The 17,877-nt window shown below is 39.6% G+C and overlaps 1 protein-coding gene across 3 annotated transcripts; it reads right to left on the reverse strand.

Moving 5' to 3' along the window:
* Window positions 1-2,048: 2,048 nt before the first annotated feature.
* On the reverse strand, window positions 2,049-12,204 carry LOC138015053 (uncharacterized). 3 transcript variants are annotated; one of them, XR_011125477.1, is made up of 6 exons: window positions 12,076-12,204; window positions 11,861-11,950; window positions 9,483-9,635; window positions 5,353-5,454; window positions 3,978-4,161; window positions 2,049-2,314 (listed from the first exon to the last, which is right to left on the reverse strand). XR_011125477.1 is itself a non-coding variant. In XM_068861952.1 (4 exons), exons 1-4 carry the CDS (start codon window positions 12,076-12,078, stop codon window positions 2,195-2,197), a joined length of 366 nt encoding a protein of 121 aa, XP_068718053.1. In that variant the 5' UTR covers window positions 12,079-12,204; the 3' UTR covers window positions 2,049-2,194. The 3 variants fall into 3 exon arrangements, 2 of the variants coding, with proteins under 2 accessions (XP_068718053.1, XP_068718052.1); XM_068861952.1 differs by lacking the exons at window positions 3,978-4,161; window positions 5,353-5,454; XM_068861951.1 differs by lacking the exons at window positions 2,049-2,314; window positions 3,978-4,161; window positions 5,353-5,454 and adding an exon at window positions 5,461-6,909.
* Window positions 12,205-17,877: the final 5,673 nt, after the last annotated feature.

The following is a 17,877-nucleotide window of genomic DNA, read 5'->3' on the forward strand; positions in this document are numbered from 1 at the left end:
CTGCCAAATAGCGCCTCGGAACTCGTAAACACAATATGCCCTCTGAAGCTTCTTTCTTAAATCTGTCTCGGAATTCGAAGTTTCTGGGCCCAAGACAACAGCTTTGACCCCTTTCTCGCTAAGGACCGACACTTGATCTTTCGTTAGTGAAACCAAAGGGAAAATAACAAGGAAAACTGTGTCTACAAGATCTCTTTCTCCATGTTTGTTACCCTGCGAGCAGAGTCTCTTTCGAACTTCAAGATCGAAAGAGACTCCTGCTCGCGGGGTACATGTTTGTAAAAATCCAGTACAAACCGAGTGATGTGAAACGTGAGACTTTTCCCTGAGCCGGTCGGCGCAACCATCAAAACATCTCGGCCGCCAACGTAAGCATCTACAACTTTCCGTTGATTCTTTCGAATTTCCTTGAAACCAAGCTTAGTTAGACCGGCGTTTATCGCCTCCAGCACGTTCATTTTCCTCAGACTTCTTCACCTCGAGAGCAATCGACGTGTTCCTCTGACACACCCCCGGCACACCACCGACCAGAAAACTGGTCGGTTAAAAATGGCGCGCTACAAGCGAGAAAAGTCCGTTTTCCGCCGGACCGTGACCTATTTATCTGTTAGCGGAAACGGGCTTTGGGAGGCGTGCCGGAAAAATTCAGCTAGGGCTTATTACATTGGAATTGGACTTCAGCATACCAGGTTTTAGATTATGTGAAGGACGTGCGTTGTCTGAGCAATCGATGCTAAATTTTCAATTTGTTATCTCATCTTCCACGCAGTTCATACAAACTCCATTGAATAGTTGCTTCACAATTCGGTTTTGAAAAAGAAAGTCAAAGCCCTAATAACTTGGAATTATCGGTAAATGATTGCTACACTAACACGAAGTCGTATTTTCAGATGCCGTTGTTCCTTTCTCATAACCCTGGTCGTCGTTCTTGCTTCAGATACCCCACCGTCCAAAAAGGCACGTAATTATATTTTGATATCCAACACGAGGTGTTCCTTTATTTCTAAACATCAAGAGTGAATTAGATAAGAGTGTTGTTATGGCATGGGTGGTACAGTCACCGTTGAAATGAGTGTATTTTTAGAATACCCACTCCAGCGAAAATCATTTGTCATGGCCATGAAAAAAACATGGCAGAAGCAGTCACGCGTGACATGGCTTCTTCTGATTGGTTATAATTGGCGGCCTTTCTTTCGCACACAATTAAAGTGTATCTGTAAATAAATCCATTTGTGACTGTGCTGGGGCAAGGCCGCAAAGTGATAGATCAACACACTTATCTAATTCACTCTTGTAAGCATTTGTTACCCACTTCCACCAATATAAGTCAGTGTAAGGGTTGAAGGTAAATGCAGCTGTTTATCTTCAGCTGAGGATTGGAGTTTGGTGCCGGACACATTGTGACATTATTTGTCTTTATTATATGAGTAAGTCCGTGAGCGGACAAGATGAACCAAATCCCGATGGAGCTATCTTGCCCGCTCAGGATTTCTCGCTTGGGGCCGAAGATCAAAGATCTTTTTTTGGTGTTTTATCCCATGTAATAAATCCTTTATTTACCAAGCCTGCTCGGTCAGGTTGGCTGGATATTAGCCTCGTTCTCTTTTTGCGTGTTTATGGACCTCGACTTCGTCTTGGTCCATAAACAGGCGAAAAAAGAATTTGGCCAATATCCAGCCATCTTGACCTCACGTTTGGTCAATAACCCATACATCTTCCCTGAAACCTGGGGAGGAGAGCAAGGGAACACCTCGTGACGCTTATCAAAATCGACCCTGTTCCAGGCTCCCAGATAGCCGGGAAAGCGAAAACAACTGCGTGTGAAACGCGAGTGGGAGCTTGGGTCGAGGCCTCGACCCAAGCCTTCACTCGTTTTCCGCACGCATTTTTTCCCTCTTTCCCAGGCCCCCATTCGTTTTTCGCTCGCAGTTTTTCCTCTTTTTCGACTGTCTGGGAGCCTAGCACAAAATCCGGTGTCGAGCATCTAATTCCGTGCATCAGTGTGGACATATCTCAGATTCCCAACTCTTGGGTCAAAACTATCACACTGAGATCTAAAGTGGCTTTATTTGACTTTTCTTTCTAAATTACATTATAAAAAAAGTAATTTTAGCCAGTTTATCTTCATTGCCCGAACAGGTAATTGTAATTTAAGTATACTTCACAAATCAGTCGACTCAATATTAAATTCTGCCTAGACTGACTCGAAGTTCACCTTCGAAACCATTTTAGACTTGGGAACGACCTTACAGGGCAATGATGATAATTGCACACGGCAGAAGATAGGTACACAAGAGAGGATTCCTTTTCCTTCCTGTTAAATAGAAAAGAAAAGCAATTTGTATGACGTTAGTGTATGGCGAGGCCATCAAAGTACTTCGTAAAACTGAGAATATCCTCGTTTGTCTCTTAAACCCGGTCGTCGAATAATTAACAATTATTGGACGACCGTGAGCAAAATATCGTGATTTGCCAGTGGCGAGCAGATCAATTATTTACCGAAGCCGAAGGCTGAGGCAAATAATTGATCTGCGAGACACTGACAAATCACGATATTTTGCGATAACCGAGTTCAATAATTGTTTTATCATTTGATGACTGAGTTAACTTTATTTTTCACAATTCCCAACAATGAAATCTTTTTCTGAAAGCTCAGGGAAGCGAACTACCATTTTCACGCATGAGCAGAATATAAATTGCTACAAAACAGTTATTTGTAGACAGCTATTTGCAGGTCACGTGGTGAGCTCTCGGCCAATGAAAAGGAAGGAAAAAATACATCGAATGATAATAGGAATTACTTGCAGTCAACTCAATATTTCCGAGAAGTTGAATAACTTTTCGAGATGATCTCGATTCAGCGGATCTTTTGTTAAAGAAAGTATAAACTCTTACTGACTCCCGACATCCTCCTAAACAGAAAGCTTAAGATCAACGACGGCAACGTCAACCGATCTTCGAAAATTGTAAGATCTTTATCGTGAAATGTTCTAAATTATTCAACTCCTAAACACTAGTCACAATACCTGCTAACTTTTTTGGCAAGAATTTTGTTTAAATTTCAAAACTTGCCCTTGTATGCCACCGTCTTTCATAGAACTTGCGGTTTGGTCACTATCCCTTACAGATTTGAAGAAAACAGTAACGAAAAATACAAAAATGCACGTTTGCTTATGAAATGCTATTGTCTGGCTATAGAGGCGTTATCATTCACGTCGTTGTCATATTAAAGTCCCTACTAGTTGCCAGAGCTCACGGGAATGACAATTGCCGACGAAAAACTAACATTCATCTTGGCAAGTAAACGAAAGATTGTCTTTATTTCCGGGGGAACCCTACGAAAATGACCGGGGATGTTGAGGAAATATTCAAAAACTTAAAAGCTATCAGAATTTTTGTTTGTGAGCGTAAGCTGAAGTCGTGGAACCAATTGTAAAACAACCGTGAAGCAACTGGGAATGAAGGACGGCGCCATATGTGGGGAAGGGAAATCTTACATGAAGATAAAGGAGGTGACGTTTTGGTAAATGCATTCATGCTTGGTTGCCCAGCCCCTCTTTCACTTCTGGTTATTCGGCGCAGCCAGTACTCTACTTAATCTTAATTAATTTTCCCTACTTTCTTTGTAAATATTTTTGTAATAAGTGTACGAATAAAGGAATAGTGACGTCGCGTTGAACGCTTAATCACTTTGGCTACTTTCCGCTTGTCTGTAATTGACTCCTCAGTGTTTCCCTTGAAAGAAATAACGACAAAATATACTACAGAGATGCTTTACCGATTATGGACGTCGTTACTGAGTTTGCCACCTGCCATGTTGTAAGTTACTTTACACTTTAGACAAGGCTGGGGCCTTTGGCCTCGCGGATAACACCCTCGTCACTCGGGCTTCATTATTCTTCAAATCATACTCGACCTCATCCACTAAATGCTAACCAATTGTTGTGAATGATTACATTTACATTTAAACAACTTACTTTTTGCAATTTTTTGCTCTTCTACATCCACAGTAACACTCTCTGGCACCAAGTAGTAAATGGGAAGTTTAGCGCACATGTTAGCCATCTCATCGCTAAGAAATGAGCGATCATCAACAGGATCACCACGCACGTACTTAATCGTTTCCTTAGGCTCTTCCCGGGTGGGACCCTTCTGGGCGTCCTGTGGAAAATAAAAGGTGCTGATTCCTCGAAAATCTACTGAAAAAAGCTACTGTTCATGGAGGAAAAAAAATTCATTATTCCTTTCACAAGTTTGGGAGACAAACAGGGCGGCCCTTTGTCTGACACGGCACTAAACATAAGAAGGGTGTGTGGGTGACTGATATTTTCACGTAGCAAATAGACCCTTCTCCAAAATGGCGGCAGCGGATTTGAATGAGTTAAAATTAAACTGAATGAAACAGTGATACAAGGAATAGAAAGAGCACCTTTACTTTGGTAACCCTGCAAGTTTCAGTGCATTAGGTATTATATCAGCTGAGAAAATGTAAAGAAATTTGAAAGCTGACGTTTTGAGGGTTAGCCCTTCGTCAGAGCTAAACACTTTTCTGTCTTTCACAAGTAGGACTACTTTTCATAATGAAAAAAACAGTGATATTCTTTAAGAATTCTTTTTGGCAATATAATTTGACTTGTATAATACAAGATTCATAAACATTTGTCTCTCATTAAGTAACAACATTACCATTAAACGTAACAACGGTATTATTTGTACTGTTACAATATTCTATTTAAAATATAAACTGTAGTTTATTAAAATAAACTACAGTTTATCTTGAAAGGAAATTAGTCATTTTGCAAAATGGCTTGTTTACAAGCTGAATGTAAAGGAAATTTCTTTGAAATAATTGAAAGTGAGATTAGTGCCTAACTCATCACTAAGCTGAGCATTTAACCCCAAATACTAAAAATTATTGTTCACATGCAATGAATAATAATATTATTATTGTCTTTAAGATAGCATCAAAGACATCAATCCATCATAATAACCTTAAAATGATTTCTCTAGTTTATTTTATACATACTCACATAAAAGTAAGTACAGAAAGACATTCAAATATGCTATTAAACCAGTTTTAAAAATTTTAACTGGTTTGAAAACAAAGCTAACCTAAAACAAAATTAAACCACAACATATACGCCATACCCCCAATCATAAAAACGTCTGAACATTTTTCATTTTTCAACTTACATTTTCTCAGCTCATATTACACCCGATACGCCGAAACTTTGCAGGGTTACTAAAATAAAGATGCTCTTTCCATTTCTGGTATTAATTTTTCATTTTGACTTATTTGAATTTTCGCTCGCCATTTTGGAGAAGGGTCTGTTAACCTGGGGTGGTACTCACCGACTCAAGTTCTTTGATCAAGTCCCCAGGCTTTGGTTACCTATCCGTAGAGGTTCTCAGGAGACAAACTTTGCGATGAGGGATTCGATACATGGACAAGTCCTGCGTTGGTGGACAACAGAAAACAATCTTCATAATGAAATGCTACTGAATGATATTAATAATGGTTGTGATAATGAGTAAGTAATTATCATAGTTATCACTCTGCTCAAGCCCCTTTTCTATCTTCATTGACCATAGTCACAGTTATGTTGGAGACTTTAACATATCATGTTGAACGACGTTTCACCGGTATTTTGCAATTATTGTTGGCCAAAGTTGTTTTTACGTTAGGCCCAACGTCCAACATTGTAAGCCGGCAATATTTGATCATTTTCTCCGGGCTTTTAAATAGTAAACGAAATTAGAAAATTTATGAGCTTAGTTGACTACATGCCATCAATATCAAATTCGGATTTGCAATAATAACAATTATCATTCGATGCATTTTGTCCTTCCTTTTCATTGGCCGAGAGCCCACCACGTGACCTGCAAATAACTGCCTACAAATAAGTGTTTTGCTGCAAATAATATTCTGCTCATGCGCAATTGAAATCACGCTCTTGTGAGAAAATGGCCGATCGGTTCCCCGACCTGTCAGAGAATGATTCGACATCTTTAGTTGATCGAACGAACAGTTTTGATACTAAGAAAGGAACAAAAGTTGCACTCAACGTATTTCGAGAGTATCTCAAGGAAAGAAAGGTAGACGAAGAGTCACTTGTGTCATCGACGCGAAGGACAAGTTGGCGAATGCATATGTACTGAAGAGATTTTATGCTGAAGCCAGAAAAAAGAATGGCGAGCTTTACAACAAAGCTTCACTTGTCGGGATACGCTTTGAAAAATGTGAAATTCTTCAGCTTTGTTGATTCCTAGTGTTATTGAACGTTTGACTGTAAGTACAATTTGAAGTCTACAAATATAATTATGCTGAGAAAGAAACCAATTGATCTGTGCCATTACTCGACTCTGCAAGGCAGCGCGGGCTTACGGCTTCTCGGAAACGAAAACAAAAACAAAAAACGAAGTCAGTGATCGAATGATAAAACAATTATTGACCTCGGTTATCGCAAAATATCGTGATTTGTCAGTGTCTCTGCTCGTCACTGACAAATCACGATATTTTGCTCAACCTCGTCCAATAATTGTTAAATATTTTAATAGCGGAAATTAGCATGTAAATATGATCAAATGCGCTTTACAACGTTAACAAAGCTAAAACATTAAAAATTTTAAAAGGTAAATAAAAGTCTTTGAAATATCAAGAGCTATGCATACAAAATGGTTTCAATTTGGACTTAAAACGTTAGAAATTATCCTCCTCCCTTATTGCACTCGGCGACTTATTCCAGAGTGATGGTGTAGCAGTAGTGAAAGCCCTGTCACCAAGTGTCTTTTTCGTTTCATAGACGGGAGTACTAACAAAACTTCAGAATTATAGCGAAGGCCATATGTGGATGGATTCTTAATGTGAAGAAGATTACATATATACTCTTGTGCTAGACCACGCATGACCTGAAAAGTAATTAGGTATTACCAAAACCTTGAAATGAATTCTGAACTTAGCCGGTAACCATTTTAAAGAATATAAAACGAGAGTTAACGTGGCTAAAGCGCGGGGTTGAACAAATCAGGATGTTCAATTTTTGCGGCGAATTCTTATGTGTATAAAGTATAGTGATTGAGAATGTTGTATTTATCTCTAATTTTTTCTTGATACAGTGGTTCATTCACTTCCATCACAGGAGATCTTTCCCTTTCCCTCCCCACCTCTCCCCTGAATAGACTCCCGATACGGAAAAGGGGACATTCTTCGTTAACAATTATGTGTAGTTACATCATAGGGAACCCCAAGCACTAATTTGCATAATAACGAAAAAAATTACAAGGGTTTGTATGGGAAAAAATGTAACGAAATTTGAGAGCAAAATTAGGATTGATTTTTCGATAAAATTTTCTCACCTTAACTCCTTTGCTTTTAAAACGAAACTACTGCGCTAACCAGTCCTGCCGACCACCCGCGTCATGTCTCTTTAAGATTTTGCAAGATCTTGTAGGTAGATGTAGATGTAGTTCCTTTCGTGTCTTGTGTGGTTTCAAGGTCGATTTGGAGCGATTTCGTGGAGTTTTTGTTCCAAATTCTTCTCTCTCTATTATGTCTTCCCAAGATAGGAGAGTGCGCCAGAAGATGCGACCGAATCCATTCACGGAAAACAGTCATAAATTCGTTGCAAAGGCTCCGATCGCATCAAAATTTCACGCAGTTAATAAAAGAACACATTCATCGTAGGTTTCAGAGGACTATTAACGTAAGGAGGGAATTATTCCTGTATAATAACCACAATCTTTTTCTTCCAGTTACATCGAAAATCTCTCCTAGCTTAGCGACCCAGCCTGTGACTGAGTCACTTTACTTAGTCACCCAGTGGCCAAAGGTCAAGAATCGCTGCTTCTTTGCGCCATTCAATTAATCACCCAATCAATTAAATGCTCTTTAGTTGGCCAGCCGAAATATTGCAAGCAACAACGCCTATGTTCACGTTGTCTTGACCAACCTTTGCAGGATATTTGCTCTTTAGTTGCAAAGTCAGTTTTTCAGATGTTACCCTGTGGATTGAATGGCGTAAAGAAACAGCGATTGTTCATGGGATCATGTTGACCCTTGGTCACCGGGTGAGTAATTTGACTCATAAGCCGGGTCGCTAAGAAAAATTGAAACGGTTGGGGTACGAGGGATTTGAGTCAAGCGTATTTCGGTGGATCTCGACGGAAAAGATCGTGGTTATTATTCAGGAATAATTCCATCCTTACGCAAGAGTGAATTAGATAAGAGTGTTGATCCATCACTTTGCGGTTTTGCCCCAGCACAGTCACAAATGGATTTTGCGCGTGAAAAACACAAAGGGCCGCCAATTTTAACCAATCAGAAGAGGCCATGTCACGCGTGACTGCTTCTGCATGTTTTTTCAGGGACATGACAACAGATTTTCGCGGGAACGGATATTCCAAAATTAGACTCATTTGTGACTGTGGTAGGGAGCCCACCCATGGCATAACAACACTCTTAGCTAACTCACTCTTGCCTTACGGTAATGGTCCCCTGAAACCTACTATGGTCTATGGATGCGTTCTGTTGCTACCTGACGTGGTCCACGTGAAATGTTGATGCGATCGGAGCCTTTGGAACGAATTTATGGCTGTTTTCCTTCAACAGATTTGGTAGCTTCCCCTGGCGCACTCTCCTACCTTGGGAAGGTATAATAGAGAGAAAAGCAGTTAGAACAGAAATTCCACAAAATCGCTTCAAATCGACCTAAAAACCGCACAAGACACAAAAGAAACTACAAAGGAATTTTAGGTGAGAATTTTGTTTTGAAAAGTTATTCCTAATTTTGTCTTCAAGTTCTATCCATTTTTGCCCATAGTAAACCCTATAATTGGCTTGCAATTCGCTATTGTGCAAATTAGAGCTTGGGTTACCTATGGTTACATATGATGAAAAAAATAGTCAATCTGCAGACGATAAGTTAATGTGGATTGAAATTGGGAAGGCTTTTGCGCTTATCTTTGATTAGAGTTGGTTGATTAACTATTAGAGAGTTTGAGAAACGACAACGGCTACGGAAACGCCTAAAATATTCACTCGCCGTTCTGCAAAACGACAAAGTGAAAGTAACAAGTTTAGTTTCTCTTTTTTAGTTCTGATACTTCGCCCATAAGGTACAACTTAAGTGAACACGATGGAAAAATCGCAAGAACTCAGTTAAGACAGCGCGAAGTTTTTTTTTGAAGTGAAGACTGACTTCGTTGCCGTAGCAAGACGTCCTCTCTTACCCTTCCTATTTATGATTGGCGTTCCTACCAAGTGGTCGCAGGTTAGGTTGTCAACATTGCACAACGACATTGGTATAAAAATAGTTACTATCGAACAACGTGACGTTTTTGTTGAGGTTGCTAAAGTTCCCTAATTACTCAGGACGAAGAAAGAAAATAATTAAGGGAAATAGAGGAATGGATAAGTTGAAAAAAGAAATAAAAATGAAAGAGGATCCCTCTGTCTTTCGGGGTTACTCTACTACTCTACTAACCCGCCTGAAATCGAACAAAACTTCATGAATGTTGCCAGTGTCATCGTCCTCAAGGTGGAAGGTCTCTGTTTCGTTTTCGGTATCGACTGTAATCTTTTCGTCGATTTCTTTCCTTCCATCGTTTAGTTTAACGGCGAACTCCGACACTGATTTCTGCAAGGGAAACCAATGAGGCTAAGAATCTATATGACAGGGATAGTGTTGTCGGGGAACATTACACTCTTCAGTAGCATATTGCTGCAGACCGTTTAGTGACTGTGTATGTTCTGGAATTAATATTTTTCGCTGTAAAAAAGGTTAGTTTTAGAAATTTGTTCTGGAAAGATCGTGCTATCTTAGGGTGCGCTTTTTTGGGAAAATCCAAATCCGATTTCTGAATCCAAAATGGCGAAATCCGAAAAAGGGATCATGAATCCACAAAACCCAAACTCCGGGTGTATCTAAATCCGTATTTTTGACAATTTACCTTTTTGACTTTTTTTTTTTTTTTTTTTTGAGAAAGGATTCGAAAAACGTATTCTTGACAAGCGGTTTTCCATGCGAAAATGGTACACGTTTGAGGTCAAATGGTACGGCACTTTTCCAGAAAATTTTTCGGAAATTGTAGACAACCTCTAGAGGTAGTTCTCTTTTTCCGTTCGGAACGGAATTCGCCCCGAAATTTCTCCAATAACGAGATATGGCAAATAGCCAATAACTGGCCAGTTTTTATCGGAAACGGTTGAAATGACATGATTCTCTACTTTTCCGAAGATCGCCTTCGAGCGAGACGAAAGTGGTGTCCACGCCGGGGGGGAGGGGGTGGGGGGAAAGAAACAGAGAATTTCAGTCGAAATTGCGGACAAAATTACATAGTCACCGTACGCACTAGTAGGCTGACAAATTTTGTTTAGCTCAACCAAAAATCCCGACAAATATTGTTTCCACCAAATTTTGAATTTGGTAATCATGTACGCACTTGAAAAGACGAGATTAACCACAACGTGTCAAGATTCTTTATCTTTGAGGAGCGAGCTCAAATTTCCCTGATTGAAGTTTTTCTTCAGATTACGGATGTGATAAAGGAAAAATCTGTCAGTTTTGACGCTTGACCACAATTTGCGCTGCTTACGGAAACGGAACGATGCTCGCAAATGGTAGGGAATTTCCATAGAGAACTTCTTTAGAGCCAAGTTAAAACCTGGATGGTTTTTCTTGCAATTGTGGAGGATATTTATGTCAGATGAAGGTTAGCGTGAATTTATCCTGTTAGTATTCGATATTCTTCGTGGTGTGATCAAACCTTCGGTCGGGTTACCTCCCTACTTTCTGCGTAGAATAAGCTTTCAGAATTATGTTCTTGTTTTGTGAATATGTTTGACAATTGTCATAGCGTATTGCCCGTAATCTGTTGACCTTTCGCCACGTCGCTAAAAAATCATATAATATTCGTGGATCGGTCCATATCTCTGAAATTTGAAAGGAGGGTTGCTAACGGGTGGAGAAAGAATCGGAAGTTTCCTTCCAACTCCCCATAACCCAGTCTAGGAGTAAATGGATTAAGATGGAGGCCCTCCCAAATATACGCTTGTGTTCCCTTGTTCCCCGAATTACTCTCAAACTTGTTCCCACCTTTTTGATCCCTAAAATTGTTTTTGTTTCCTTGTTCCCTAAAATATTTTGACATTGTTCCCCTTTTTCCCCGTTCAAATTAGCCACGTTCCCTTGTTCCCCAAAACCCCTGGGAGGGCCGAAGATACTTTATGGGAACCGATAAAGGTGCCTTTGGCCTTCCAGGCGACGCTCTATAATTTATGATTACTGCTAGTTATTTACATAAAAACAGTTTTGATGACTATGAATTAAAGGGAGAGCTTCACGTCTCTTCACGTCTCGCTTAAACAACAATCGCTAATCTGTATAATTAGCAACGACAGACATTACGTTACTAATTGTAATTGGTTTCTTTTTGCTATTGAATGAAGACTATCGGACGGACCAATGGGTAACTATTTTGATTATGTTTGAATTTAACTCAGCCTACAATCATTAATATTTGGTATTACGATTATTTCTCCAGATTTCGAACTATATTTTAACTTGTCATCTCAACGTCTCGAGTAACCAGCTGTAAAACTCCGATAAGCTTATGACAGTAAAAGTTTTAAACCTTGGTCTCGTCTCATCAATACAGTGATCAGTCAAAGTAAAGTGGGCGCGCAAGGTAAATTGGGTGAGTAAGGCTCTTTAAGAATGTGTTGCAAGAATTTTTATGCTCAGGATGCCGCTATCGCAGCTGTCGGGATTGATTCAGGAGAAGATAAACAAGTTATTTATATTCTAAAAACAATGAAACTGCATTGGTCTAGTCATTCTTTATTGCAAATACTAGACGTTACCTTCTTCTGTTCCTCTCCACATTTACAAACTGTAGCGCCCGATGCGACGACAAAAAAGAACGCAAAGCACAAGAGAAACCCTTTGAACTCCTGTTGAAAGGAAAAAGAAATGAAATAAACTTCCATGAGGAAAATCGACGCATCTCTCGTTTTTCTTGAAGAAGAACTTGATCAAAAGTTTCATGTTTAGGAAAGAAAATTTGACGTATACTTACCATGTTAGTTTGCTTCTGTTGAAAAAGGCACGACGGTGGATGAGTTTCTTCTTTCTTCTTCTGTCAGAGCTTTTACAGCTATTCCACTCGGAAGACGAATTCTGTTAGCGATTAGACCATTTTTATACCATTTGTTGGACGTGCGATATTTCCTGGTTGTTAACTTGATCCTCGCCGTCAATTACCCATTTCAGCTCTCTTGTGAAAATCATTGTCAGTGGTTTCAGCGCTATGGCTTAAACATGTTTTTCATTTTGTTAATAATAATAATAATAATAATAATAATAATAATAATAATCATAATAGTAATAGCGATTTTGTTAATAATATTCATAATAATATTGATAATTATTGTTATCAAGAGCTTTACATTTCCAACAATTATAATAATTAAACTTAACAAAGTCCCAAAAACGTCAAGAATAATGCTAAATTAAATTACAACAAAACAACAGGTGACACACCACGACACCAGCCCGTGTGGCCAACACATCACGCATGCACACAACCATTTCACGTGGTCAATGGGCAGCCATGGACAGCTGTGTCGGCCTTGCATACGTGATGTGTTGACCACACCAGGTTGGTGGTAATATGGTGTGTCACCTTGCGTTTTTTTGTTGCAAATTAAGTTAATCTAAGACCTAGAGCTAAAAATATGCATATCACGAACGTTAAACGTGTAAAATTTGTCTCTACAAGAAGCCTTCTTGAGTATTTAGTGTTTTAAAATTACTCACAGACTTGCACAATCTCAGCTCCAAAGGAAGGCCATTCAAAAGCTGCTATAGCTTTATTATTGTATTCAAATGTAATGGGGCTGAATATAACTAATCCCTGAGATCCTTGTTACGTCTTTCTGTGCAAAAAAGGTTTTTTAATAACCATGTATGAATCTTTTCCTGATCATTTCTCATTATTCACCGGTCACTGACCCCATAATATACGTTTGCGAGAAATCCGGCAGAAATGCAGAGGTGTTTGGTACTAACGATTGCTCATCAGCAGGGATACTTAAAAAATATCCGAGAATGGTCTATGACTGTTCGATTAATAGTTTGACGCTGTACTACTAAGCTATAAGAGAATTGACGGAAGCCACGTTCAGATGTTGTGGAGACTTCCTTAAGAGACGGTAGCGATGTACATGCGCAACTCAAATGCCGTTCAATGTTTCCCGGTTCATCGTTAACGATATGTTTAATTGTTTTGTTTTAGTTTTCCATTTTTTTCCAATTCACGCTTCCTTAAGCGAGGGTGGTAGTCCTGCCTTTGCCCTATTCGCAAGTGACTGTCAAGTCTTGACCTAATTTTAGCTCTACCAGATGTCACGTACTTCACAAGCGATTATTTCACACCAACGCTCAAATGCAGTTGCATATATTGTAGGTAAAAGCTGGGGAATGTGCTTTGCCAAGAGTCCTTTACGCAATAAATGCATATGATTGTTCTAAATATACCAAACAAGGCTCATTAAAAATGACGAGCTTTTTTCGTATCTGTATGAAAAAAATTATTATAAAGGAGTTTTAGCAATGATTCTAGGTGTTCGACGGGAACGTCGAAACCTCAGGTCAGTCACGTACCCTTCCTATTTAAAATCAGTATGCTCCATCGTCGCTTCCTCCTCTACGGCATTCACGGAAGTTAAACTGAGAAAAAGTAAATGCGTTTAAGGATGTCGGAATTTAACACCCTCGGCCTGGTTGTCACGCACCGAACGTGAGGACGTACTCCCAATCCATTGCTCATTGTTTCGGAATGAATCGAGGATCCACCACTCCTAAGACCAACCGTTTCGACCATAATCACTTCAGATGGTAGATCAATATTTATGCTGATAATTCGGTGAGGGGCCAGATCAGCTCCACAGTCCTTGCCGAGCCTCTAAAACTATTGCTAAACAATTTCATGGTCAATTGTCACTACTTCATTTGGAAAAAAGCTGACAAATACAAATAAAAAATAGTTTATTCGCTCATTTGCACTTTGTTACATTAATAATTATGATAGAGAATTGGAAACAAATCTGGGGACTACATTGTTGTGACGAACTAAGAATGGAAAGAAGGGGGTGGTTTCTAAAGAAACTGTGGTGCTGCGTCGGTGGGGAAGTAGTATACAAAAATTTTGTTTTATCAACGGAGTTGATAATGTAAATTGGCCACCGTACAGAGATTAGAAAAGCTGACGTTTCGAGCGTTAGCCCTTCGTCAGTGGATTCGCTCTGACGAAGGGCTAACGCTCGAAACGTCAGCTTTTCTAATGTCTGTACGGTAGCCAATTTACATTATCAACTCCGTTGATAAAACTAAATTTAAGAATAGAAAGTGCTGTAAAGAAAATAAATAAATAAATAAATATTGGGTGAATGGTTCTCTGGTCTTTTGTTTCGCTTTTTCATTTGGTTCGCGAAGCAGCTCTTAAAGCAACCTTTGGGAGAACTCAGAAAGCAATGGACCAAATAGACTCTAACCCTACAAAATAGCCTGCGTAGCAGCCGTTTCCTTTCCTTTTCCGCTCGCGAAGGGGACGAAAACTGCGAGAGATTGCGAAAAATAAGTAGTAGGTCTCTCCCCAAAATCAAAGGAAGCAATTTTGTTCTCCAGTGCCAATATAGCGGAATGATGACTGCCAAATAGCGCCTCGGAACTCGTAAACACAATATGCCCTCTGAAGCTTCTTTCTTAAATCTGTGCAAAAAAGGTTTTTAATAACCATGTATGAATCTTTTCCTGATCATTTCTCATTATTCACCGGTCACTGACCCCATAATATACGTTTGCGAGAAATCCGGCAGAAATGCAGAGGTGTTTGGTACTAACGATTGCTCATCAGCAGGGATACTTGAAAAATATCCGAGAATGGTCTATGACTGTTCGATTAAAAGTTTGACGCTGTACTACTAAGCTATAAGAGAATTGACGGAAGCCAGGTTCAGATGTTGTGGAGACTTCCTTAAGAGACGGTAGCGATGTACATGCGCAACTCAAATGCCGTTCAATGTTTCCCGGTTCATCGTTAACGATATGTTTAATTGTTTTGTTTTCGTTTTCCATTTTTTTCCAATTCACGCTTCCTTAAGCGAGGGTGGTAGTCCTGCCTTTGCCCTATTCGCAAGTGACTGTCAAGTCTTGACCTAATTTTAGCTCTACCAGATGTCACGTACTTCACATGCGATTATTTCACACCAACGCTCAAATGCAGTTGCATATATTGTAGGTAAAAGCTGGGGAATGTGCTTTGCCAAGAGTCCTTTAGGCAATAAATGCATATGATTGTTCTAAATATACCAAACAAGGCTCATTGAAAATGACGAGCTTTTTTCGTATCTGTATGAAAAAAATTATTATAAAGGAGTTTTAGCAATGATTCTAGGTGTTCGACAGGAACGTCGAAACCTCAGGTCAGTCACGTACCCTTCCTATTTAAAATCAGTATGCTCCATCGTCGCTTCCTCCTCTACGGCATTCACGGAAGTTAAACTGAGAAAAAGTAAATGCGTTTAAGGATGTCGGAATTTAACACCCTCGGCCTGGTTGTCACGCACCGAACGTGAGGACGTACTCCCAATCCATTGCTCATTGTTTCGGAATGAATCGAGGATCCACCACTCCTAAGACCAACCGTTTCGACCATAATCACTTCAGATGGTAGATCAATATTTATGCTGATAATTCGGTGAGGGGCCAGATCAGCTCCACAGTCCTTGCCGAGCCTCTAAAACTATTGCTAAACAATTTCATGGTCAATTGTCACTACTTCATTTCGAAAAAAGCTGACAAATACAAATACAAATACAAATAGTTTATTCGCTCATTTGCACTTTGTTACATTAATAATTATGATAGAGAATTGGAAACAAATCTGGGGACTACATTGTTGTGACGAACTAAGAATGGAAAGAAGGGGGTAGTTTCTAAAGAAACTGTGGTGCTGCGTCGGTGGGGAAGTAGTATACAAAAATTTTGTTTTATCAACGGAGTTGATAATGTAAATTGGCCACCGTACAGAGATTAGAAAAGCTGACGTTTCGAGCGTTAGCCCTTCGTCAGTGGATTCGCTGTGACGAAGGGCTAACGCTCGACACGTCAGCTTTTCTAATGTCTGTACGGTAGCCAATTTACATTATCAACTCCGTTGATAAAACTAAATTTAAGAATAGAAAGTGCTGTAAAGAAAATAAATAAATATTGGGTGAATGGTTCTCTGGTCTTTTGTTTCGCTTTTTCATTTGGTTCGCGAAGCAGCTCTTAAAGCAACCTTTGGGAGAACTCAGAAAGCAATGGACCAAATAGACCCTAACCCTACAAAATAGCCTGCGTAGCAGCCGTTTCCTTTCCTTTTCCGCTCGCGAAGGGGACGAAAACTGCGAGAGATTGCGAAAAATAAGTAGTAGGTCTCTCCCCAAAATCAAAGGAAGCAATTTTGTTCTCCAGTGCCAATATAGTGGAACGATGACTGCCAAATAGCGCCTCGGAACTCGTAAACACAATATGCCCTCTGAAGCTTCTTTCTTAAATCTGTGCAAAAAAGGTTTTTTAATAACCATGTATGAATCTTTTCCTGATCATTTCTCATTATTCACCGGTCACTGACCCCATAATATACGTTTGCGAGAAATCCGGCAGAAATGCAGAGGTGTTTGGTACTAACGATTGCTCATCAGCAGGGATACTTGAAAAATATCCGAGAATGGTCTATGACTGTTCGATTAAAAGTTTGACGCTGTACTACTAAGCTATAAGAGAATTGACGGAAGCCAGGTTCAGATGTTGTGGAGACTTCCTTAAGAGACGGTAGCGATGTACATGCGCAACTCAAATGCCGTTCAATGTTTCCCGGTTCATCGTTAACGATATGTTTAATTGTTTTGTTTTAGTTTTCCAGTTTTTTTTCCAATTCACGCTTCCTTAAGCGAGGGTGGTAGTCCTGCCTTTGCCCTATTCGCAACTGACTGTCAAGTCTTGACCTAATTTTAGCTCTACCAGATGTCACGTACTTCACCAGCGATTATTTCACACCAACGCTCAAATGCAGTTGCATATATTGTAGGTAAAAGCTGGGGAATGTGCTTTGCCAAGAATCCTTTACGCAATAAATGCATATGATTGTTTTAAATATACCAAAGAAGGCTCATTGAAAATGACGAGCTTTTTTCGTATCTGTATGAAAAAAATTATTATAAAGGAGTTTTAGCAATGATTCTAGGTGTTCGACAGGAACGTCGAAACCTCAGGTCAGTCACGTACCCTTCCTATTTAAAATCAGTATGCTCCATCGTCGCTTCCTCCTCTACGGCATTCACGGAAGTTAAACTGAGAAAAAGTAAATGCGTTTAAGGATGTCGGAATTTAACACCCTCGGCCTGGTTGTCACGCACCGAACGTGAGGACGTACTCCCAATCCATTGCTCATTGTTTCGGAATGAATCGAGGATCCACCACTCTTAAGACCAACCGTTTCGACCACAATCACTTCAGATGGTAGATCAATATTTATGCTGATAATTCGGTGAGGGGCCAGATCAACTCCGCAGTCCTTGCCGAGCCTCTAAAACTATTGCTAAACAATTTCATGGTCAATTGTCACTACTTCATTTCGAAAAAAGCTGACAAATACAAATACAAATAGTTTATTCGCTCATTTGCACTTTGTTACATTAATAATTATGAGAGAGAATTGGAAACAAATCTGGGGACTACATTGTTGTGACGAACTAAGAATGGAAAGAAGGGGGTAGTTTCTAAAGAAACTGTGGTGCTGCGTCGGTGGGGAAGTAGTATACAAAAATTTTGTTTT

This window comes from Montipora capricornis, chromosome 9, assembly GCF_036669925.1.
Source record: "Montipora capricornis isolate CH-2021 chromosome 9, ASM3666992v2, whole genome shotgun sequence".
NCBI lineage: Eukaryota > Metazoa > Cnidaria > Anthozoa > Scleractinia > Acroporidae > Montipora > Montipora capricornis.

Excerpts from the sequence above, each read along its gene's own strand:
- LOC138015053 (XM_068861951.1), bottom strand. Across the intron at positions 9,636-11,860 it reads GTGGAGAGGAACAGAAGAAG|AAATCAGTGTCGGAGTTCGC; the intron begins GTAACGTCTAGT and ends TTTCCCTTGCAG. Across the intron at positions 6,910-9,482 it reads TTTTGTTCGATTTCAGGCGG|GTCATGCGTGGTCTAGCACA; the intron begins GTTAGTAGAGTA and ends ATTACTTTTCAG.